This window comes from Gossypium arboreum, chromosome 6, assembly GCF_025698485.1.
Source record: "Gossypium arboreum isolate Shixiya-1 chromosome 6, ASM2569848v2, whole genome shotgun sequence".
Taxonomy (NCBI): Eukaryota; Viridiplantae; Streptophyta; class Magnoliopsida; order Malvales; family Malvaceae; genus Gossypium; species Gossypium arboreum.
In genome coordinates this window covers 8,815,849-8,840,460 of record NC_069075.1, presented here as the reverse complement: position 1 = coordinate 8,840,460, position 24,612 = coordinate 8,815,849, and the positions used below count along the sequence as shown (strand labels likewise).

At 30.8% G+C, this 24,612-nt stretch overlaps 1 protein-coding gene across 1 annotated transcript; it reads left to right on the top strand.

Moving 5' to 3' along the window:
- Positions 1–7,853: 7,853 nt before the first annotated feature.
- LOC108485063 (putative pectate lyase 2) lies at positions 7,854–9,047 on the top strand. Its single transcript, XM_017788924.2, has 2 exons — positions 7,854–8,599; positions 8,693–9,047. Exons 1-2 carry the CDS (start codon positions 7,860–7,862, stop codon positions 9,045–9,047), a joined length of 1,095 nt encoding a protein of 364 aa, XP_017644413.2. The 5' UTR covers positions 7,854–7,859.
- The last annotated feature ends 15,565 nt before the right edge of the window (positions 9,048–24,612 follow it).

Sequence of the window (24,612 nt, the reverse complement as noted above, 5' to 3'; positions counted from 1 at the left end):
AAGTCATTTGTGTTGGCATCTCAAAGGGTAGGACTTAAGTTGTGACGTTAACACCCCTCCCACTAAACTGTAACATAAATACTAAAGCTTTGCTTATATTTTGTTTGATGTAAAAACAGGGTGAATATTTGTACAAGAGAAAGGGGATATTATTATCATATTGATATTCATATTCGTGTGTCTATTTTGTTTTATAAATAATACAATGAATCTTTGTCTTTTGACTTTATAAAAATCGACAATGAAGTCCTCTTACTTCAATTTGTTCAAATTCAATTATTGTGCTTTATGTAAATTAATATGTTAATTTGATTGAATAATAATACTTAATATTATGTTAAATTGTTGACTTAAAATCAATAAAAATAATTTATATGTAAAGTATTAACAAAAATCAATTATTCAAGTTTATACATTTATCACTAATTTTTCGATTATCACATTGGTTCTCTATTTGGAGTTGTGGGTGGTTTGATGAATTGGAAGTGGTTTGGAGTAAATGCAAGTAATTCTCAAAAGTTATAGTAGCGAGGCGCTACTTAAGTGGGTGTTATGTTCATGATATTTATAGCAGCAAACTTTAACTGAATACGTACTTGCATTTTCGGATAAGTAGATCTTTGGTGTTTTTCGGCTTTCAACCAAACAATCTTCTCTGTTATTCTCGTACCACAAACTGCTTCAAGTGTAGGCTTGAACCAACTAAACTAAAACACAGAACTTGAAAAAGTTTTCCTTTTAGGGTGAAAACATAAATTCTCTCTTCTTTAATAAAAACTGATAAAATTTATATTCTAGAAAAATATATTTAAAAGTTGAGAATAAATTCTCTCTATTTTTCGGTCCAATGACAATCTCTCAAAATTTGTTTAAATAGTTCTACTGGTGCAGTCTATTTATAAGAAGAGAAGGTAGAACCCTTGTAGAGTTGTAGAAGTATATTTTAAATAGAAAAACAACATCTTACTTAGAGTAGGAGAGGGGTAAACTAGTCACAATTGTATTTCTACTAGGGTTGTTACCCCCTTATGTTATATGAAGGGTTTTGAGCCTCTTTCACATCGGGTCCAATTACGCGTACTTTCTAGACCTTTTTTTGACCCAGTACTCTGTAATACGATCCAACCCAATTCAATTTTTCTCTTTCCTAAAATAAACATTAATTTTTTTATATAAAAAAAATATCATTCCTGGTTTACCCCCAACAAAATTTTGACGAGTTTACCATTAGTAAAACTTTGACGATTTTGCTTGTAGCACTCCAAACCCAGCCCAGACGTTATGGCTAGATCCGACATGCCACATCGAAGCGTTAAAAACATTTTATATTGTTGATCCAGAAAAACCTACTTAGTGTTTTAAAAGATAATTTCATTATAGGTTAAAGTGAATGGAAGCTGTGCACCAAGTAGGAAACCGGAAAAGAGGTGGTAAGTCCATCGGATCGCTATACCAAGCTCCTTCGGATCCAATCCTAGACATGCATACCGCCATTGCCACACCTTAACGTCATGGATATTTCTAGGAAACCGATTTGATTAAGTCATTTTAAGAAAAGTGATTAATTTTGGAAAATACTTTCATTGGAAGCTTTGCTTGTTGTCGTGTTATTTTTAAATCAATCTGTTGTTTTTGAAAACGCGCTAAAGCTATCCAATTTCAACAGTTAAAATAAGTAATACCTATCTTAGTAATACATATTAAAACCATTAAAAATAATTAAGCGGCCTTATTACATTTAAAACCCAAAACTTCAAACATAAATAAAAGGATGTCCATTCACGGAAGAAAATCAAACTTTCAGCGGGTGGCCACTCAATTCCCTCACGACTCCAAGCCCACTATGGTTGGGGATTTCTGCGTGGATGAAAATAAAAGGGTGAGTTTGGAGAAACTCGATGTGTAAGGAAAACCCATTCAAAGCCCAAGTCAGCTCAAGCCTATTGGGCCTAAGCCCATTCAGTAACAGTGGTACTGGGTCGAGCCCTTTCCAGATTACAATAAACCGGGCCTTATCCCTTATTCAGATAACAAGATGGCCCATAGGCCCATTTCAAAATACATGCAACATCAATAACATATGCAAGCCCATTTGGGAGACTACTCAACCCACCAACCACTACACTCCACCGTACCAGCCATACACTCCATGTGGGAATAGCTCAACCCACCCAAATTTACACTCCACGATTCTTGACCTTTGCGCTCGCTTAACAATAAATTGATGCAAAGCCTCCAAAGACGTGGACAAGCCACTTTCATTACTTCCTCGTCAATATCCCAATCCCATGCATCAGATAATAACAACATGGCATGCATTAATTAACAACATCAAACATGCATTTAGGTCAATTTAACCCTAGGGGTATTTGGTAATTTATCTCCTAGGGTAAAAGCGTAAATTTTCCACTTTTAAAGGTATTTCAGTAATTTATCTATTTTAGGGTTTTCATGCATATTCCTACTTTTCACGTACTAATGAATCACGTCGAGGGTTCTTCTTGAATTGGGCCCGTTGGCCCATCATTCCAATTTTGGCCCATTAAGCCCAAAAATATCGAGGCACGTAAATCATGCACTTTGCAGTCCAAATTTTGCAGCTTACCAAAAACATTAATCGATTTACCTCACGAGCATTCAGTACACTCAAAATCTACAAAATACCGGTTTCGGCATTTCAACTTTTCGACTTTTGTCGATCCAGACTAAGAAAGAGGGTGTTAGTTATACACTGCTTTGCGACGATATGCTGACGAGATCCACACACGAACCGCCTACAATTGGATTACTAACACGTTAATCTAACTATTCAAATACAAACTACGTATTAACCCCTTACAATATTCGGCCAACCACACCTACAGATCATAGTAACCTTATAAGAAATCAATAAGCAACTCATTAACAAATTTTTGTCATTGTTTACCACATAATCATAATTTCACTGCAAGCTGTCTTCCTAAGCAGCAGTCACTAAATTATTTATAAATGGAGCTACGAAATTCCAAATCAAGTTCCGTTAATTTTACTTGAAAATAGACTCATATATCTTCTATACATAAAATTTTCAGAATTTTTGGTTTAGCTAATCAATACCAGATTTTTCTCAAAGTTTCCCATGTTTCACTGTTTGACTAATCTGACCACTCTTCATTACGAATCAAATTTCTCATTGTACAGAATTCAAAATATGTTCTCGTTTATTCCATTTGAAACTAGACTCATTAAGCTTTAATTACATAATTTATTCAGCTTCTAATTCATCTCCCACAATTTATGGTGATTTTCTAAAGTCACGTTACTGCTGCTGTCCCAAGCAGATTTATTACCAAATCACTTTTTCACACATACCTTGCATGCATGTTATTTAAACATGTATATCACCAATCAATCATCACATATCTATGATTTTACTTAAGTATAATCTCCATTTCATCATTTTAAAGCACAACATGTTAGCCGATTTTTCCCTTTAGCATCTAAGGCACATGCATGTTCATTTGTTTGGCTCAACTTCACCTATCTTCCATTTTTCATCAAAAGAACATGAAACAACAACCATTTCATTCATTTTAATTCATGACCAAATGCTCACAACACAACCAAAAATCAAAATATACTTCAAGAGTTAAGGTAGAATCAAGAAGAACTCATGAACCTCAAAATAGAAGCAAGGTACCAAGAACTTACCTTCAATTTTCCTCCTCCTAATGACCGAATACTCAAGAGCTTTCTCCTCTCCTTTCTCTTCTCTAACTTTCAGCTATAATGAACAAAGATGGACAAAACTTTGTTCTTTTCACCCCTTTTTCTTTTAATAAAACTTCATATTTCATCCATTTAATTCTTTAATACAAAAGACATGAAATTCTTATCATGAAACATTTACCTAACCCATTATCATGAAACATTTACCTAACCCATTATCATGGAACATTTACCTAACCTATTATCAATTTGTATCAATTTGTACCATAAATTATGGATATCAAGTGCACATTTTGTCTACAACAACATGATGGCTGGCCACTTAATGTAAAATGGGAGGTTTGTCATGCAAATCCTCCTATTTATTTGGCCACTTCAATTTAGCCTATAGCATTTTCAAACATTTTCACATAGGTTCTATTTCATAATTTCACCCCCTTTTTCTTATGGAACAAAAATTAACTAAAATTACCGGGTTCTATCTTAAGCTTGGGCCTTCTAGAGGCCCACTAACATAATTAAACCTATGCCAACATTCACAGGATTCCCGAAAATTGGGGCGTTACATTGCTCCTGGTAAAATTTTGAAAAAATATGTTTAATATGTCATAACTTAACACGTTTACTATGACCGAATGATTTATTTTCATTTTCAGACTTCTAAACAGTCCAAAAACATAAACTCATTCTTTCATAATTTTTAAGTAATCTTATATATGATTGCAAATTTCCATTTCCATTTCATTTTCATTTCCATTTTTGAAAACCTACAATCATTTCCAAATGATTCCATTTCTCCATTTTGAAGAAAACCATAATCATTCCTGAATGTTTCTCATTTCTCTTTTTCTATTCATTTCTATTCAAACACGCAATTCATTTATAGTTTCAACGAGCTAGTGGAGGGACCAGTTGGACATATGTAGTTGAGGCTCAAATGAGTTATAATTAAGATCTGGCTTTTCGCCTACTAATTATAAACTCATTTAGTCACGAAGTCATTCCACTATAGTATCGTGATTGAGCTCTCCCCAATGACATACCATTACAAAAGCAACTATTCAGTACCCATCCAATAACCTTGTCATTAGTGTGTTACCCTCATATGATATCATTGATCTCTTTGGGTTAATATCCGTTCTCCCAATATGTTCTTATTTTATCTCATGGTAACCATTACATCTTCCTTCATAAAAAGTCAATCACTATCAAATAGTGATAAAGTCATCCATCACAAATATGGATAACATGTGACCATGTTTACATTTCATCAGTTATGTAATGCAAATGAGAGGATATCATTTACTTATGTTTTGGGCTATGAATTCCACTGTTGTGAATAGCGCTACATACTACAGAAGTCATACACTCAATGCACTCGGTTCCTTATCTATTTAAACTTAGGCTTTTACTCACATCAAAGTGTATGAGTCACGCATACATAGTTCCCCTTCTACTCAGGATTTAGACATGTCACACTATGAACATCACAAGAAAATAAACCCATAAACAGATTCAAGATCTATTCTACTTGGGTCCTATCTTCTGGGAGTCATCCGTTGTACTGTCTACTAATACAAGCTTTTGGGAGTCAGTCGCATCTATGTCTCTATTTTGTAGGAATCATCTGCTCTGATGCTCAAGACAAAACATCTCCCCAATTGGGCTTGATAGATGACATATTATTCTTTCAATCGATTTGCTCATTTTCGATTAGACTAAGTAATGTTTAGGTTCATCTACTAATACAAGTTGTCTTTTTGTACTACAATCCAACCACGTAATATCGCTTAGTATTAGTTAAACATTAGACAACTAATGAGCAACATTTGCTTCCATTTTGCTTTGTGTACAAAAACCTTGAGAGGATAATTATACGAATTATATTAATGTAATCAATGAATTTGTTTTATTAACCAATCTGTTCAAAAAAATTACAATTGTATATTGACAAAAATACTACACTTAGGGCACCAGATCCAACAGGTTAATACTAGTTCGGTTCAGTTAACCGTTTGGTTAATCGTTTTAACACCCCCAATGGCATGTACTCCGGATCACAAGCTAATTCTCGAGCGATAATGGTTCGCAATTAGGTATAAAGTCATACCTATGGCTCCAAATATTGATATATTACACATGGAATATAACCCAATTTTCATCGGTTCTACCCCGAAAGTCAATATTGTGCAGATCTTTGATGTCTTGGGGTGTCGATGGAATTGTTTGCCTAAACCCAAACTGTCGTATAACTCTATCAAATTTGTGCATCTCCATCGTAGCGTACACTATCAATGGCACCTTCATGTGCCAAATGTTGGGATTCACCAAGAATTCAGATAAGAAGTATGTTGAATTCTCAAATTGGTGTATGACATCCGTGCAAACTGTAATACAATAATAATTTTAATTATATGTTTACTATTAATTTTAACATAAACTATATTAATGTTATATAATTTAAAATTTAAAAATACATACATCTACTTTCGATCGTTGATCTAACAGAAGCCTTTTATCTTGAAGCTTATCTGGTAGTCCCACATAACTCGGCACATAGTTCCACCTATTGAAATAATATGTTAATATAATAATTTAAATTTTAAATAATTTTATTGTGATAAATATATTATATAATGAATTTTACATTGTTACGAGTGAGAACGTATAAAGGCAGTCCACTCGAGGATGTAAAAATGGCAACTGATACCACGCCCATGATTGCAATAGAAGCATGTAACCATAAACTTTAATTTTTTGTGGTTGTGTCACCTAACACATCTCCCGGGACAATATCACCAACACAACTAACCCCCAATTGAGTCGGTCTACTTCTTTAAGTCCTCGAGTTTTAGTAATCACTTTAAATGGACAAGATTTCACGATTTATCGGGTATTAGGAGACCTCTGATGATCTTAAGGATATACACCCGAGCGTGTTGTTCTCTTTCAATTTCACTTGATTCTACATCGAGCCCAACAAAATATATTTTTAACTAATTCATATCCATCCGAGCTCCATAAATTGTGTCTGGAACCTTCCCAAAACATTGCTCGCATATATCTATCCAATCGACAGTGACAACTGACCCAGTCACTACCAGCTCATCCACCGGTAACTTGAGCTGTAACTGCACGTCCTCGAGTGTGATATTTCACTTGCCGTATGGAGGCCATCTTTCCACCAATATGCTTGCAAGTGTGTTAAAGACAATAGAAGAATGGATAGATTGCGAATATACGTCTCCAAAATCTAATTTTCTGACTAATTATAAAAAAAAATGCAAAATCTTAAATTTTAATATAACAACCAAATAATTAAATTACATTAGATTAAATATATTAAAAGAATTCTTACCATTTACAATTGAATGATAGAAATGTGCTTGCCATCCAAATGATTTAGAGAATTTGCCACTACTAATTTTAATAAATACGAAAAAAATCGCAATAAAAAAATTAATTAAAAAATCGTAATACAAAATTAATTAGGCTAATTTTGTTATTGGTCCGATAATATGCGTAAGTTATAGGTTTAGTCTTTATTATCAATTTAATCATTTTTAGTCTCTATACTTCTTCAATTTTTAAATTTCAATTCTGTTTCAAACAATAGTCGTTAAATCCATTTGTGACATGTTTATGAGTATTATGTGAAAATACCAAATTGACATGACATTATACTTGTGATAATCTATATTTCGCATACAATTTTAGAACTAGCAAAATATAACTTAATGAATATAATGTCTACCATTTGGGTCATGATTGAAATTTTAAAAATTCTAAAATCATAGGGCCTAATTGACCAAATTGGAATACATTCAGTATAGAAATTAAATACGCAACTGATGCATAGTACAATGACAACTAGTAAAATTTAACTAAAATTAAACAAATCAACTCTTTTTTGTCTCAACAAAAAAGAAGTTCGTTACTAACAAAGCAACCCAAACTATTTGCATCCGATAAAAAAAAAACAATAACATTCACCTCTTAACATTATGAACAAATTTTTTAACTCTCAAATTTGGCAATTTTTTTGCTGTATAAAACCATAAATAATCTCTCCTTATTCTTCCATCTTCCACTCAAGAAAAGAGTACAACAATACTACAACTTTATCTTGTTGCTTCACATTGGCCCTTTTCATGGTTATTCTAATGGCAAGTCCTAGTTTGAGTTTGGCTAATATTAATGTAATCGATAAATGTTGGAGAGGCAACCCTCTTTGGCAGAGTCAACGACAACAATTTGCCAAATGCTCTATCGGTTTTGCTGGCAAAATGATCAACAACATTGGTAAAGACGTTGTGAAGTACAAGGTTACTGATCCTTTCGACGACCCTTTGAGTCCTAAATTAGGGACCCTTCGTTATGGAACAACAATGATTAAAGGAAAAGTATGGATCACATTCAAAAATAGCATGACTATCACACTCCAAATACCACTTCTCTTAAGCAGCTTCACTGCCATCGACGGTCATGGCGTTGATGTCCACATAACTGGTGCTGGATGCCTATTAGTGTACCAAGCAACTGATATAATCATCCATGGGCTTCGCATCCACCATTACAATACCCAACCACCTAGCACTATGATGGGTCCAAACACGAAGGTGATTCTTTTAGGCCAAATGGATGGAGATGCTATAAGATTGGTCACCGCAAGGAAAGTGTCGATCAATCATAACACATTGTATGAGTGCCAAGATGGCCTCCTCAATGTCACTCGTGGTTCCACCAACATCACCGTGTCGAACAACTGGTTTAGGAACCAAGACAAAGTTATGCTTCTCGGACACGGCGATGGTCATTTGAGAGACAAAAACATGAAGGTCACTGTCATTTTCAACCATTTCGAACTTAAGTGCAACCAAAGAATTCCAAGGTAAATAATAATTATGGATCGATGAGCTCCATGTTTTTTAATGCATATTTACATGAATTATTTGAAATTGTTATTTATTAAATTACATTGCAGAGTTCACCATGGATATGCACACGTAGCGAACAATTTCTACCAAGGGTGGGAACAATATGCCATCGGTGGTAGCATGAGCCCCAGCATCAAGAGTGAGGCAAATTTTTTCGTCGCTCCGAATGATGTTGGGAACAAAGAGGTAACATGGAGAAAAAGAGAGAAAGGTTTATGGAAATTTTATTCGGTAGGGGATGTATTTAAAAATGGAGCATCTTTCAATAAGAAAACAGGTGTAGGTGGAGCTAAGCCTAACTATAACCAAGAACAAAATTTTAAGGTTGTTGATGCTGAATCTGTTAAGGAATTGACAAGTGAATCTGGTATTTTACAATGCTCTAGAAGTTTAAGATTTTAAAAGTCATTTGTGTTGGCACCTCATAGTGTAGGACTCGAGTTGTGACGTTAACACCTTTCCCATTAAATTGTAACGTAAATACTAATGCTTTGCTTATATTTTGTTTGATGTAAAAAGAGGGTGAATATTTGTACAAGAGAAAGGGGATATTATTATCATATTGATATTCATATATGCGTGTCTGTTTTTTTTTTGTAAATAATACAATGAATCTTCGTCTTTTGGCTTTATAGAAATCGACAAAGAAGTCTTCTTATTTTAATTTGTTAAAATTCAATTATTGTGCTTTATTTATATTGATAAGTTAATTTGACTGAATAATAATACTAGACATTGATATTAAATTGTTGACTTAAAAGTCAATAAAAATAATTGATACGTAAAGTATTAACAAAATTCAACCATTCAAGGTTATATATTTATCACTAATTTTTCAATTATTGGGTTTAGCAAGATTTTGGTGTCACATCGATTCTCCTTCTGGAATTGTGGGCGGTGTTTGATGAATTGGAAGTGGTTGTGATTAAAGGTAGGTAATTCTTGAGTAGTAGTAGCAAGCAAGGCGTTCATATTTTGGTTAAAATTGAATTAACTGATCAAATTGATCTAATTCGGTTAATCGGTTAGTTAATTGATCTAATTCGGTTGGAGGTCAATTAATGATTTTTTGAAAATGCGGCTATCGATTAATTTGGTTCAAAATAAGGTAATTAACCGAATTAACCAAACTTAATAATTAATAATGCAAATTATATGTAGTTTTAACTCAGTTAAATCGATCAAATGAACATTATCAATTTTTTTCTTTTACATTTTTTATACTTTTTTAACAAAAAAAATAAAAACATATAAATTTCGGTTAACTGACCGAATTAACCGAAATGTTTCACTTTAGTTAAATTTTTTCTAAAAAAAATTGATTCAGTTAACAGTTAAATGGTTAAAAAGTTTGGTTAATAATAATTCGGTTCGATTAACCATTTGAGCACCCCTAGTCGCGAGGCGCTACTCAAGTGGGGAACATGCTTGTTCATTGATATGGCTCGTTAATATGTAATTATAGGCACAAACAATGGCAATTTCAAAAAAAAAAGTTAGAAATATAATTATAATTTTTCATAGATTTAAAATATAAGTTTATTATGTATTAATTTATAATTCCATCGTTTCTAATGTGATTAAATAACTTTTTTAGGGAGTTTAAAGTGTAATTTTATTATATATTAATTTATAATTTTTTATTTATAAGAGAATTGATTTATAATTTTTTTTATTTTTAAAGGTGAAAGTACAATTTCACTATATATATATTAATTCATAATTGTTCTATTTATAAAGAGACTAAACTAAAAATTTTCAAATATCAGGATCAAATCCTCTACTTGTACCGACAGATTTGCCTCTGGTTACAATGGCAATGGGAGGTTAAGCTTGATTAGGTACCAAGGGAAATTTATATTAAGTCCAAAATTGATCATACAACCATAACATTAATCTCACTATTACTGTTATTTCTTAATTAATATTAAATTAGCATGGATCATGCAACCATAGAATGTTGATGTAGACTTAAAAAATTAAAATTTAGACACCTTCGTTAAAATTGCAAACATAAATCCAAGCTAAAATTTTTAAAATGAAATTATTAGTTGGAGATTTTAAATATTATTACAATTTAAAAAAAAAACCACATGGGTTTTCTATCTACAATTTTGATGGGAATTACTAAATTAATCAAACTATATATTGTGCATTTAAATTATAAACTATTTTTAGTACATAAAAAATTAAAAATTAAATGACTATTTATACAGTTTACCCTTATTTTATTGAGTTAATAATCACTTCTTTATATATTGAGATAATATAATGTGATTTGACTCATTAAATTTGAAAAAAATAGTAATAGGGTATATGTGTTTAATTTTTATTTAATTTATTTTTATTTAACCAGTATGAAGATAGAAAATTTTTAAGGGCTAAAATTAATTTTAATAGTTTATATCATTATAATTTTTAAAGGACTAAATCAAACTTTTATCATTCTAGGGTGCTAAAGTGTAATTTTATCTTTATTAATTTAAATTTTAAAATTTCTAAATGAATTAAATGGACAATTTTCATTTTAGGGGGGGGCCCCGCCAATCTCTAGATTCGTCACTGCATTTAATGGTGTACAATTTGTAATATTATATAAATTATTTAATTTATATTTTTACAAAATTACACACACAAATTGCAACCTAAAATAACAAAAAATTATTCTCTACCTTCTTCCATCAATTGATGAAGAAATGCATGCTTTAGAAAATAAAAATAAAAATAAAAATTACATTGATGTCATGTTGACTAAGCGTGTGTTTTCCACCTCGTAGGAGCGTAACCTGTTCCATTTCCTAACACATGGTGGCTGAACACGGCGAGTAAAGAGGCCTTGCGAGTTCACAGTTATAGCAAGACTTGTTTGTCTTTCTAAATTGTGTAAAAAAAAAAAACAGGAAAAAGAAAGAAAATAAATAAAGTCCTCTGAGTCAGTTTTCAAATTTAAACTTGAATGTTTAAAGAGCTTTATTATCTAATATAATTTGAAAAAAGTTATAAAGTATATAAAAATAAAAAATAGAATATTCAATTTGAAATTTGGATTAGAAAGTAAAAATAAAAAATAAAAAAAGAGCCGAAGATTTTAATTTAAATTTAAAATATTAGGATCAATTTACAAAAAAAAAAAAACTTAAAAAAGGGTTAATATACATTTTGGCCCTCAAATTGTACTTTTGTACCAAGTTGATATATATTTTTTTAACTTAATTGGTACCTTAACTTGTATCACATCACATGGTTCGGTACATTTATAATAACATCGTTAGTTTATTTTGGGCATGGCATTGATAGTCTATTTGGTGGTAACACATGGCAACCTATTAAAATGTCATGTGTCAAATATAAATAAAACAAAAATATTTAAAAATATATAAATTAAAAAAGCATATTTTCCACATTAAAAATGTACTTAGGCAAATAGTTGTCCATATACGTTTGAATCTGGACAATGGTTTCTCCAAATCAATTCTAGATGTGTTTTTATTGATTTTATATATTTTTAATTTTTTAATAAAATATCATGTTATTTATACTATTATTAAATATAAAGTATATAAAAGTAATAAAAAATGTTTCACATCAAGAATGAACTTGGACATATGATTGTCTAGATTCAACTACACCTAAATAATCATTTGTCCAAATTTATTCTAGACGTGCTTTTAGTAATTTTATACATTTTATAAATTTAATTTTTTGAAAATTAAATTTATAAATTTTATTTTATATATTTATATAAATTTATAAATTATACAATTTATATTTTATATTTTTCAAAATATTGTAGGATTTTTATATATTTTTAATTGTATACATTTTTATAAATTTATATTTATATTTATTTAAAATAATTATAATCTAAAAATTGATATTTTATAAATATATATAATTACTAAAAACACATGGAATGAACCTAAATAAATGGTTGTCGAGGTACATCTAATATGAACAACCATTTGTACATATTCATTTTTATGTGGAAAAAATTATATTTTTTATTAATTTAAATATTTTGATAGATTTATTTATTTATTTTTATTTATGTTTGACACGTAGTATTCTGAGAGACTACCATGTGTCACCATCAGATTGATTATTAGTGTCACGCCAGCACCAACTAACAAAGTTATTAGGATAGTGCTAAATTATATAACATAATACAAATTCAATTGCCAACTTTAGGGGAAATATACTTACCCTTAAAACATCCTCATATTGATGGAAAAAAATAAACTTTAGTTTTAGATTACCTTTTAAATTTGTTATTACACAAGAAAAAGTAAATAAATAAATTTACATTACGTTACACGTTCTCGAGGTGAAAAGGAAAAATATGTATAATTTAAATGAATAATATTTTAAAAAGATTAGTAGTTTAAAAATATGTATAATTTAAATGAATAATAATTCAAATAGTAGAGCTTACAATTGTTGTCTTTTGATCCTATTTGGTTCTTGATATTTCTTCTTCATGGAGTCCCAAATGTGCTTGGAGATATCTTTACAAAGAATTAACTCCAAGATTGAACTTTCAATGGTCTGAAACAAGTAGTTTTTGACCTTAAGATCCTTCAACTTCATTCTTTCTATTTTTGTGTCTGACATTGTTGTTGTTGACTCTGGCACTCCATCCGAGACAATTTGACAATACTCTTTTGATCTTAGAAATTTTTCCATTAGCATGCTCTAGTGATCATAACGACCATCGAAGCAAGGTATTGCTAGTTGCACGAAATTTTCAAACGCCATGGAATACAAAAACTTGCTACCTTTGATTTTGCTTTTTGATAACCTGGCTTGGATATCACTGTTAACTGAGAGTTCTTGCTACAACTGAATAAAAGACTTTAATAAGAAAATAAACTCAAAGGAGAGGAAGTTAAACTATATGTTTTATTTATCAAATAGCAGCTGGATAACTAAAAATTAAGAAACAATCTACAAAAGAGTATGAACTACCAAAACAAAAACTCTCATTTCTTAGAAAAATATCTTAACATATATATATATGTTGAATATGAATACTTTTTTTTATCGATCAGAAACTTTCATATATGAGATAGTTTTACAAGTATTGAAAGCCAAATTTGGTGCAAGTGAAAAAAGTGAAAGTTTCAAACAAGACAACTTTTAACAAGCTCAATATAAATGAACAAGAACCAATATTTTTACCAATACAAAATAAGGCCCTAAAAGTCGATAAATGTAAAGCTCAATTTGGACAACTGGGAGGATCCAACACTTGAACCAACCTCTATCGCTAAACATCGAAAGGGAGCTAAGGGGAGGATTCAAAGCCACTATAATTGCAGTTAACCATCAAAGTGAGCAATTACCTTTCACCTTGATGCAATGAACCTCTTTCTAATATTGTCATTTTCGTAGTAATGAAAACTTCGTTTCTTAACCAAAAAAAGATGTCTAAAACTTTGGAAAGATAACATGAGTCATCTAAGGCTAATCGAGTAAAGGTTGTCATTGACAAATAAAAAAGACCAATCATTACACTCGAGCAAAAGAAATAGTCTTAGAAAAGGCTAAGTGTAATGTCAATGCCGCAATGATAACCTTTACTGAGAAAAGAAAAGGATTATCTCGATTCCAAAACTTATTATTCCAAAATGATCCTCATCACATCGAAAAATTGTCCAGTGGTTTGCAGATGGAGTGAAAAAGGCCACAAGTAAGGGTGGCAGCCAATTACTTACTGCTAGAGGCTTTTCAAGCTGTAGAGCTCTTTAAAAAAAAGATTGATTGTTGAAGCTAGTTAGGGAGGTTGCCAATGAAGTTTTTGAGATCTTAATGATGGAATAAATGGCAGGAAATGGGGCTATGGACAATTTTGACAATGATCTTGCAAGCTGAGGAGGAGATTGAAATAGTTTTTCACTTGGGATTTAGGACTTCAGAGACCACCTACACTGAAACCGGTCAAGTAAGAAGCCAACAAACGATGCAAATATGATTCAACAACACTAAGAGGAAGTCAGAAAGATTGGGGGTCTGCACTTTTTGGTTAGATTTACACTAACAGGTAAGTATTTCGAGAAAACAAAACTAAAAACCAAAATGGGGAAGGAAAAAGGAAATAGAAAAAGGAAATAACGAATGTGTTTAATATAGGGGATAAACCCGATTAAACAATGAACAAAATAAATAAAATAAGAATCGAAAAGATCAAATATGCAAATTTTATGTGAAAAAACTCCTCAAGTGAGGGTAAAAAACCACGGGCAAAAGGAGATTTCACTATAATAAAGGAGAGTACAAAAGATGGAGTGAATTAAAAGAAAAACTCAAAGCCCCACAAGAAAACCCTTTGAAACAAAGAACAAAATTCTTTCAATCTAAATAATTTTTGTTGTTGTGTAAAACCTAAAATAACTAAGGCCTATTTATAGGCTGAAATTCGTAATGTATATGACTATAACAACTCTAGGTTAATCAGAGTTTAAATGGGAAACTAAAAGAAGAGTTTAACTAGGAAAAGAAAAGCCAAATTAAACTTTGGTCAAAATAAGAGGCATTTTCCCAAAAATATCCACCTTGACTCGTATCCGGACCAACTCCCTTGTTGAGCCCCATTATGGGCTTAACTGATTCTTCGTCAGATATTTACCAAGTCCAAGTAATGCTCGAACTTTAAAACTGGAAGGCTTTTTGTCAACATGTCGGTTGGATTGTGTTTTGTGCAAATTTTAAGAATATGAACATCCCTTTGAATGATCACCTCTCAAACAAAATGATAACGAATGTTTATGTGCTTCATTCTCTTGTGATGTATTTGATCTTTAATGAGATGTATGGCACTTTGACTATCACAATATACGACAACTACCCCCTTTTCACTTACCAGTTCATTTAATAGACCCCTTAACCTTATTGTTTCTTTTACTACTTCTGTAATTGCCATGTATTCTGCTTCAGTAGTCGACAAAGCCACTGTAGCTTGAAGTGTCGCATTCCAACTAATGGCATAATTCTCAAAAGCAAATAGGTAACATGTAAGTTACCTCCTTTGATCAAAGTCTCCTGCATAATCAAAATCAACATATCTTACTAAACCCTTTTGAGTTCTTCCAAACTCTAAGCACATGTTAGAAGTACCTCGTAAATATCTAAAAATCCATTTAAATGCATGTCAATGTAACTTAAAAGGATTGGCCATGTATTGGCTAACAACACTAATAGCATGTAAAATATCGGGATGAGTGCATACCATTGCATACATCAAACTTCCAACTACGCTTGAATAAGGTACTTTAGACATGTACCTTTCATCTTATTCATTTTGTGGAAAATATGAAATTGAGAGATTAAAGTGTGTAGCTAAAGGAGTACTTACCGGTTTTGCGTCTTACATCTCAAATCGCTCAAGGATCTTCTTGATATACCTTTGTTGCGATAAAAATAATTTCCCGAGATGTCTATCTTTCAAAATTTTCTTTGCTGCACCTAAATGTTTTATCTCGAACTTAGAGTTAAGCATGGTTTTAAGATGATTAATTTCATATGGATTCTTAGCCGCAATTAATATATCATCAAAATAAAGCAACAAATATATAAAAGAACCATCATCAATACATTGTAGATAAATACAACTGTCAGACTTACTTCAAGAAAAACTAATACTCAACATGAAGGAGTCAAACTTTTTATACCACTACTGAAGAGACTACTTCAAACCATACAAAGACTTGTAAGAGACAAACATGATCTTCTTTTCCATTAACTTTGAAGCTTTCCGGTTGTTGCATGTAGATGTCCTCCTCAAGATCATCATGAAAAAAAACAATCTTTACATCTAACTGCTCTAACTCAAGATTATTTGACACAACAAAGGCCAAAAGCGCCCAATGGACGTATGTTTCACAACGGAAGAGAAAATATCATGAAAATCAACTCCTCAACTTCTTCCACTTGATTGTAGCCATTTGAAACCATTTTTGCCTTGTACCTAGTTTCATTAGGACCCAAACCTTCCTTCTTTTTAAACACTGATTTGTAACCAACGATTCTTTTACTGATTGGTGGTTTAACTAGCCTCCAAGTCTCATTCTTTTGAAACGGTTTCATCTCTTCTTCCACTGCAACGAGTCATTTTCTAGAACCGGAGGCTTGAACTTATCGGGAAATGTGCCCATATTGTAGTAAATGTGTAATTATTTTCTATGTATTTGAACGATGAATAAATAAATTTTTACATTTTATGTTATGTCTACTGCATTTCTGTCCATAATTTGCATGCATAGCGAAGTTGTAATAAGCAAATATTAGCTCGTTGATTGTCTAAGTTCAGACTGATGATACGTGGCACTATAAGAATGTTTACATTGCGAGAAAGATAAATTGCGTCAGTAGATAATCTAAACGAGTCTGTAATCCTGTAAAACCAAAGCAAGCATTTGATTAAAAAACTGAGAAAGATTATTATGTTGTCTACAATTTCAATTAAGGAGATGGCTAGTGTTGGTTATCAGAGTAATTGACTGCACGGGTAGAGACATAGATGTATTCATTGAAAGAATGATACATTAGACTGGACCCAAGATGAATTAATTCTGAATCTGTTTGTGAATAAATTCACTTGTAACATTCATAGTGTGATTTACTTAAATTCTAAGTTAGTCATTGATTATGCGTATGTAACTCATGTGCTTTGATATAAGTGGATGTTTATGCTCTAAAGATGATCAAACTGATAGCTTGGGTACATGACTTTTGTATGGCATGGCTTTACTAGCAATAGTAGAATTCATAGCTAGCTCAATTAAAGAGTTCACGATATCCTCTCATTGGCATTGTGTGGATTGATAAATATGGAATGTGGCCATGCATTACTTATTCTCGAACGAGCAATTTATCATAGTAATTTGTTGACAGTGATTATATTAATCATTAAGAAGACCCAATGGTGACAATGAGATAAAATAGGATTGTATTAAGTGAACAAATTTAACTTAAAGGAATCAAGGATATCATATGAAGGTAACACACATGACAATGTCATTGGACAAAGCAGTTAGATGAATTGCTTTTGTAAAGAGTTTACAATAAGGATTTTTCAATCATGGTACTTCTTGTGGACTGGCTCCATGATTAAGTAATTGTGAATTACTAAAGCCTAATTTTATATGTCTGATTGGTCCCTACGCTAGCTCAACAAAAACTCGATCAGACTGTATTTGAATCAAAAGGAAATTCTATGCCTTTGGAAATAATTTAATTGAGTCGATTTATTCGAAATGGAATTAAATTAGGTGGTCGTAAGAATTGTTCAACTAGAGAATTTGATTAAAGAATTTTTTGAAAAATTAATTTGGAAAATCTAAGTGATTTTTGAGAAAATTAATTTTGATCAAGTAAAATCAAATTAATTAAAATTAGTATGATATTTTTGAAAATTAATTTTCAAGTCAAACAATTGATCTAATGGGTAATTGAACTTGAAAATTGGACTTGAAATCATAAATTGGGCTCGAGGCCCAAAATCGAAACTAAGACTCAAAAATTGGTCGAACCGGGCCAAATATGTAAAACTGGGCCGACTGTCCAACCGGTGGCTAGGTCGAATTGGTCAGGCCGTCACTAGCCCGAACCGAACCAAGTCAGGGTACCGGCGGCTGCGATGGCGGCATTCCGGTAGCCAAGAAATGGTCGGCGATCATGGGTCTTCGATGATTGAGCAGTGGAAGAATTACACTCCTACTGGGACTCTACGAAAGGATTTGATTCAGATTAACTATTTCAAAAATAATATTATTTTAATATATTTAATATTAAATTTAATTTAATATTTATCTTAATAGTATTTTATTAATTTAATATTAAAGTGACTATTTTAATATTTAATTTAATGTTTATCTTATAGATAAATATTCTATTAATTAAATAAGATTTAATATTAAATTTAAACTAATATTTATCTTGATAAATATTAGATTAAATTTAGTATTAAAGTGATTAACTTTAATCATAGTTGAACTCTCTAAACTCTCCTTATATAAAGAGAGCTTTTGGTCGTTATTTACACACACTTGAATTCAAGAGAAAGTTGTAGAAAGAATTTTTTGAAGAAATAATTTCAGAAAATTCCTAGAGATATTTTTCTTATTTACAATTTGGTCTAAAAGTTTAGAGAAATTGTGAAATTACCCCACTGGTAATTCTTGTGGAAATTTTTTTTATTTGAAGTGAGCCCACAGTCGACAGACGTGAGCTTGAGAATAACAGAGAAAACTACTCGGTCGAAGTGTTCATCCTAGACGAATCGAAAAGGTACAATTTTGATTAAGTACTTATTGCTTTAGACATCACAACCAAATTCTTATTTTTGAAAAAAAAAATTAAAACTCTAATTTTTCCCTAAAAAAATTTTGCTACGTTTTTCAAACCCAATTTTCCAACAGAATTGCCTTATAATAACATGAAGGATCAGTTGAATCAATACTCTTGGCAACACTTTGGGCATAAGCCACTAGGTTTCTTTCACAATTTTTCCATGGTGATCGAATTTCCCACATTTTCCTGTCACAAGCTAACTTATAATTAGTTAATTGAGATGGTGAGGGTACTTGAGGGTCAGATGAAACCCCAAATAGATCTGAAACAACTTCAATCTTGTAGGAATTAGAATTTTTTCGTGTCGTCGTGATGTTGTATGACTTTTTGTTCAGATGAGACCTTTTTTAATCGTGTTGTTGCGATATTGGGCATTTGCTCATTTGGACATCACCCTTTGTTTTGGCTTTTGACTTCACCTTGCTCGAGAAACTCTAATTTATTGTGTCTTTAAAAGTAGAAGTCCTCTTTTTTTCTAATCAAAACATGGTAGATCCATCAAACGTAACATCTCAGCTAACAATTATTTTGTCAGATTCTGAACACCACAACTTAAAATATTTTTTATCGACAGAGTATCCCAGAAAGATGCATTTAATGACCCTTGGTTTAACTTTTCCCTGGCTAACTTTAGCATAAACAGGACAACCGAAAATTCTAATATTAGAATAAATGGAAGGATTACCTAACCATATCTCTTCTGAAACTTTACTGTTCAATGCTCAATGAGGAGATCGATTTACCAAATAACTTGTCAAGTTTATGGCTTCAACCTAAAATTCATTCCCTAATCCTGCATTAGAAAGCGTGTATCAAGCCTTTTCCAGCAAGGTTCTGTTCATTCTTTCTACAACTCCATTCTACTATAGAGTTCCAACAACGGTTCGATGTCTTTCAATTCCTTTTTGTTTGCAGAAATCATTAAACTCCAACAACAAGACTCAAGATCATTATTCGTTCTCAATCTTTTTACAGATATTCTAGTTTTTTGTCTAACAGTGGCTTCCACTATTTGAATATTTTGAAGACTTCGTTTTTTTGTTTTAAGAAAGAAATCCAAACTTTTTTGGAGTGATCATCAATGAAAGTTTTGTTCTGTCCGTTGCTAAATCGAAATTGACTTGGGTTTGTTTCCCGAAGATGCATAAATCAGTTTGAAGATTATATTCAAAGTTTTGTCAGAAGAAGGACCCCATAAATCTGTTTGAAGATTATATTCATTCCAATTTATGGGGTCCATCTTTAAACGCTCAAAAGAGACTCTAGATTATATTCATTCCGATTTATGGATTTATAAGGTCCATCTTCTGACAAAACTGTTTGAAGATTATATTCATTTCGAGATGTCAGAAGATGGACCCCATAAATCAAAATGAATATAATCTAAAGTTTCTTTTGTTCTGTGTACTGCTGAATTGAAACTAGCTCAGGATTGTTTCTCGAAAATGTAATGCTCGTAGAAACCGAACTTACCAACTCCAGCATCTTTGAGAAGACCTCTATTGTACAAGAATGTCATACAATTCTCACTCATATGACCCATTTGCATGTGCTAAAATTTGGTTGAATCGGAATCGGTAGAGAAAGAGTCATGTTATGTTGTCGCGACGTTAGGTTGATTCTTGTCACAACATGGTGGCAATTTCGGTTTTTCTTCGTTACTCATAGTTGCACCAATAATCGTTAACCCTTGCAAAACGTATAGGTTGCCCTTTTTCTGTCCTATCATCACAACAAGAGCTCCACAAGAAACTTTTAAGCCATTTGACTCAATGACTATTCTTCAATCATTAGAATCCAAAATTCCCATTGAGATAAAAATTTTCTTTAAATCAGAAACATACCTGACATTTGACAGTGTCCAAAGAATTCTATCGTGCATCCTAATTTGTAATGTTTTGGTTCTGAATATTTTACATGGAGAGTTATTCCCTATCAATACAACTCCACATACAATAGAATTGTACATGGAGAACCAGTCTCTATTGGGACACATGTGATAAAAACGCCATGAATCTAAGATCAATTCGGAAGTAAAATGAAAGCTTTCGCTCGTTGACACCAACAATAAATCATCACTTCTGTCTTTAGCTACACTAGCATCAAAAACTTCAGCTTTCTGCTTATCTTTCTTGTCTTTTTTAGCATCCCTTTTGATTTTATTTTGAAGTTTCCAACATTCTGCCTTAACGTGACCTATTTGCCCGTATGATTTTTTTTCGGGCCTAACTCATTGTCAAGTTTATCCTTGCTCAAAAGATTCCCCTTCACATCCTCGAATAAGAGATGATTTCTCTCATAAATCAGTTTCGCTGATAGTTTTATAAGAAGAGGGCAAAGAGCATAAAAATAACATAGTTTGATCCTTGTCACTAATTTCTACTTCGAGATTCTTTAAGTCATTAAGAAAGGAAACAAACTCGCTAATATGAGTTCTAATGGACTCACCTTCAGCCATTCTAAACATGAAGAGATGTTGTTTTAATGCTAACATATTGGCCAGAGATTTCGTCATATATAATGCAAATGTTGTTTTTTCCATTATAACCTCCTGTAACATATTATTTGTGAGGCATAATTGAATAATGGATAGAGTCTTTTCATCAAGTTCTTCCCATTTTAGCTGATCCATATCTGCGCTTCTTCCCTGTAATAACATTTTTTAGACATTTTTGAACCAGTATTGCCGTCATCCGAACTTGCCACAAATTGAAATTTGCAATTCCATCGACCTTCTCAATATCGAACCTTAACGTTGCCATCTTTGAACGAGTTGATTGCAATTTAATTAGCTCTAATACCAGTTTGTAGGGGATAAACCCGATTAAACAATAAACAAAGTGAATAAAATAAGAATTGAATACACAAATTTTACATGAAAAAATTCCTTAAAAAATGATAAAAAAAACCACAGGTAAAAGGAGATTTCACTATAATAAATAAGAGTACAAAAGATGGAGAGGATTAAAAAAAAACCCGAAGCCCCACAAGAAAAACCCTTCGAAATAAAGAACAAAATTCTCTAAATCTAAAAAGTATTTTTTTTTTTTGGTTATGTAAATTTGTAGCATATATTACTAGAACAACTCTAGATTAATTAGAGTTTAAGTGGGAAGCTAAAAACTGAGTTTAACTAGGAAAAGAAAATCTAAAATAAACTTTGGTCAAAATAAGAGGCATTCTCCCACATTTAAAAGTTTGAAACGTCGTTGGCACACGATGACTTGTGATGGCTCACAATCACATTTAAGTTTTGGCAATGAGAGACATAGACAAAATTTTAGAGTAAAGAGGTGTTTATACCGTTAAAGAGCTTAAGAGCGTGTTGGGGTTGTTTATGAAATAGAAACTTGAATACGGATAACTAAAATGAAGAGTTTGATTAATATAGATGTGTTGAATACAAATGCGTTAAGTTAATTAAGCAGTTCTGATTAAATTAGTTAAACCTAAATCGATTGATTAATTTGTTTTATGAGTAGAGGTAGATTGATTAAGTCAATTATTTATTAAGAAGCCGAGCAAACAAACCAATTTAACCACTAACCTTAATAATTAGTAACTTTATTATCATTTCCAATTCATTGTATAAATATATTTGAAAAACCTAAATGAGACTTGAACGTGAAATTTCATAATTTTTATTATTTAATTTATTTTATAAGAGTCTTTAATTTCCTTATTTTTATTAAAAGCTCAATGAAAATTGAATTATAGGTATATTTTAATTCATTATTAGCGAAAAGAAGTTAAATATTTGGTCAAAATTAGGTAACTGTTTCAGTGTTTCATTAATTCAGGTTGCCAAAGCGTGTGTTTATCACCTCGCGGGCGCGTAAGGCATACCAGTATCTAACGCGTGGTAGTTCCATATGGCGAGTAAAACAGCTTAGCGAGTTTGCTTATTTTATCTTCCAATTTCGTAGCATGACCTGTTTAACAGGCTTTACAAGAAAAAAGGAAAAAGAAAATGAAATAAATAAATAATCCAATGAGTTTCAAATTTAAACTTGAATGTCGAAGAGTTTTATTATCTTAAATATTATTTCATAAAAAAAGCTATAAAGTATATAGAAAAGAAAAATCAATTCCAAAAAAGTTGAAGATTCAAATTCAAATTAATACTATCTTTTCATAAATTTTATATGAATTAATTTTCAAAATTAAATTAAATTGTTTCTTTTTAACAAATTCGATCATATTTTTTTTTGACACAATGCCTAAAGCTACCTATAGTCCCTCCTCAAGCCATAAATAGGAAGATAATGTGCTTTATCATACTCGAACTCACATCCTCCTACATTAACAGCAATGCTTATACCAATCGAGAAAATTAAATTTAATTGTTAAGTGAAGAAAAACAAATTTGTGATGTATGACAAGTACTATTGAAAGAAAACTCTTTTAAGTTGTGTTTGGAAAAAAATTATATCTATAATGTTTTTAAAAATTAAAATGAATTTATTCATTTGTGTAGAAACAATTTTCATGTCATTTTTCAACAATTCTATTGTAGATTCATATTATTCTATCTTTTTAATAATATATGAATTAAATTAATTCATTTAATAGTTAAGGGATTAATTTAATTTAGTCTCTATAATAGAGGACTTGAAAGATACTTTCACCAAATTTAGTGATATGATGATTGAACGACCAATAAAAAAATTGCACATGTATAAACACCACATCAAAGCCACGAAAACGATGTTCAGTCATAAAACAATTTTTCTTTTCAATATATAAAGAAATCCAAAAGAAATTCATAAAAAAAACAGATTTTTTTATAGAATTACAATAAAAAGAATTTATAATAATACAAATTTTCTATTTTTAAATTCGTATATTCTAAAAATATTTGAAAACTAAAAATATAATATTTATAAAATGCTTTTATAATTTCAATTTTTAAACTATAGAAAGCATTTTATTATGCCAATATATTTATTTTATAATTTTTATAATATTCTTAAATTTTTATGTAAATTCAAAATATGAATTTACAAATTTATCTAAATTTAGTTTTTTAGATTATTTTTTTAATTTTTAATTTTTCAAGAATACAGTTTTAATTCCAAAAGTAAAAAAGAAATTGATTAAATATCCTTTTCCAAAATGACCCAGATTATTGTAATATTGAAATTAATTTTATTTGTTTTGAAAAAAAATGATGACCTTGGTAATATTTTTCTATAAATTTATATACAAAAAAATAATTTTTATAAATTTAAATTTTATACTGTAATTTTCTTATGGTTTTATTTTTAAAAATCTAAGTTCTTCTAAGAAAATTTCGTTTTTTTTTTGGAAACAAATAGAAATTTAAAACTTTTTTGAATTTTTAGATTTTGTTTGCTTTATGATGGTTTTAATTTTATTTTATTTTTAAAAAACAATTTTAGTTATTTTTAGAAAATTTAAATTTTTTAACCTTTTAATAAGTTCTTGAATATTTAATTTTATTATGAGTTGGCATTGATAAAGTGGTTTTGACTTGACATGTTGTGCTTTCATGTTTTATTTGTTCTTCATTGTCATGCTTCAATTTCAAATTACACAAGCTAATGAGAGATGACAAATGGAATGATATTTACAAACTTGTGAAGTATATGTATATTTA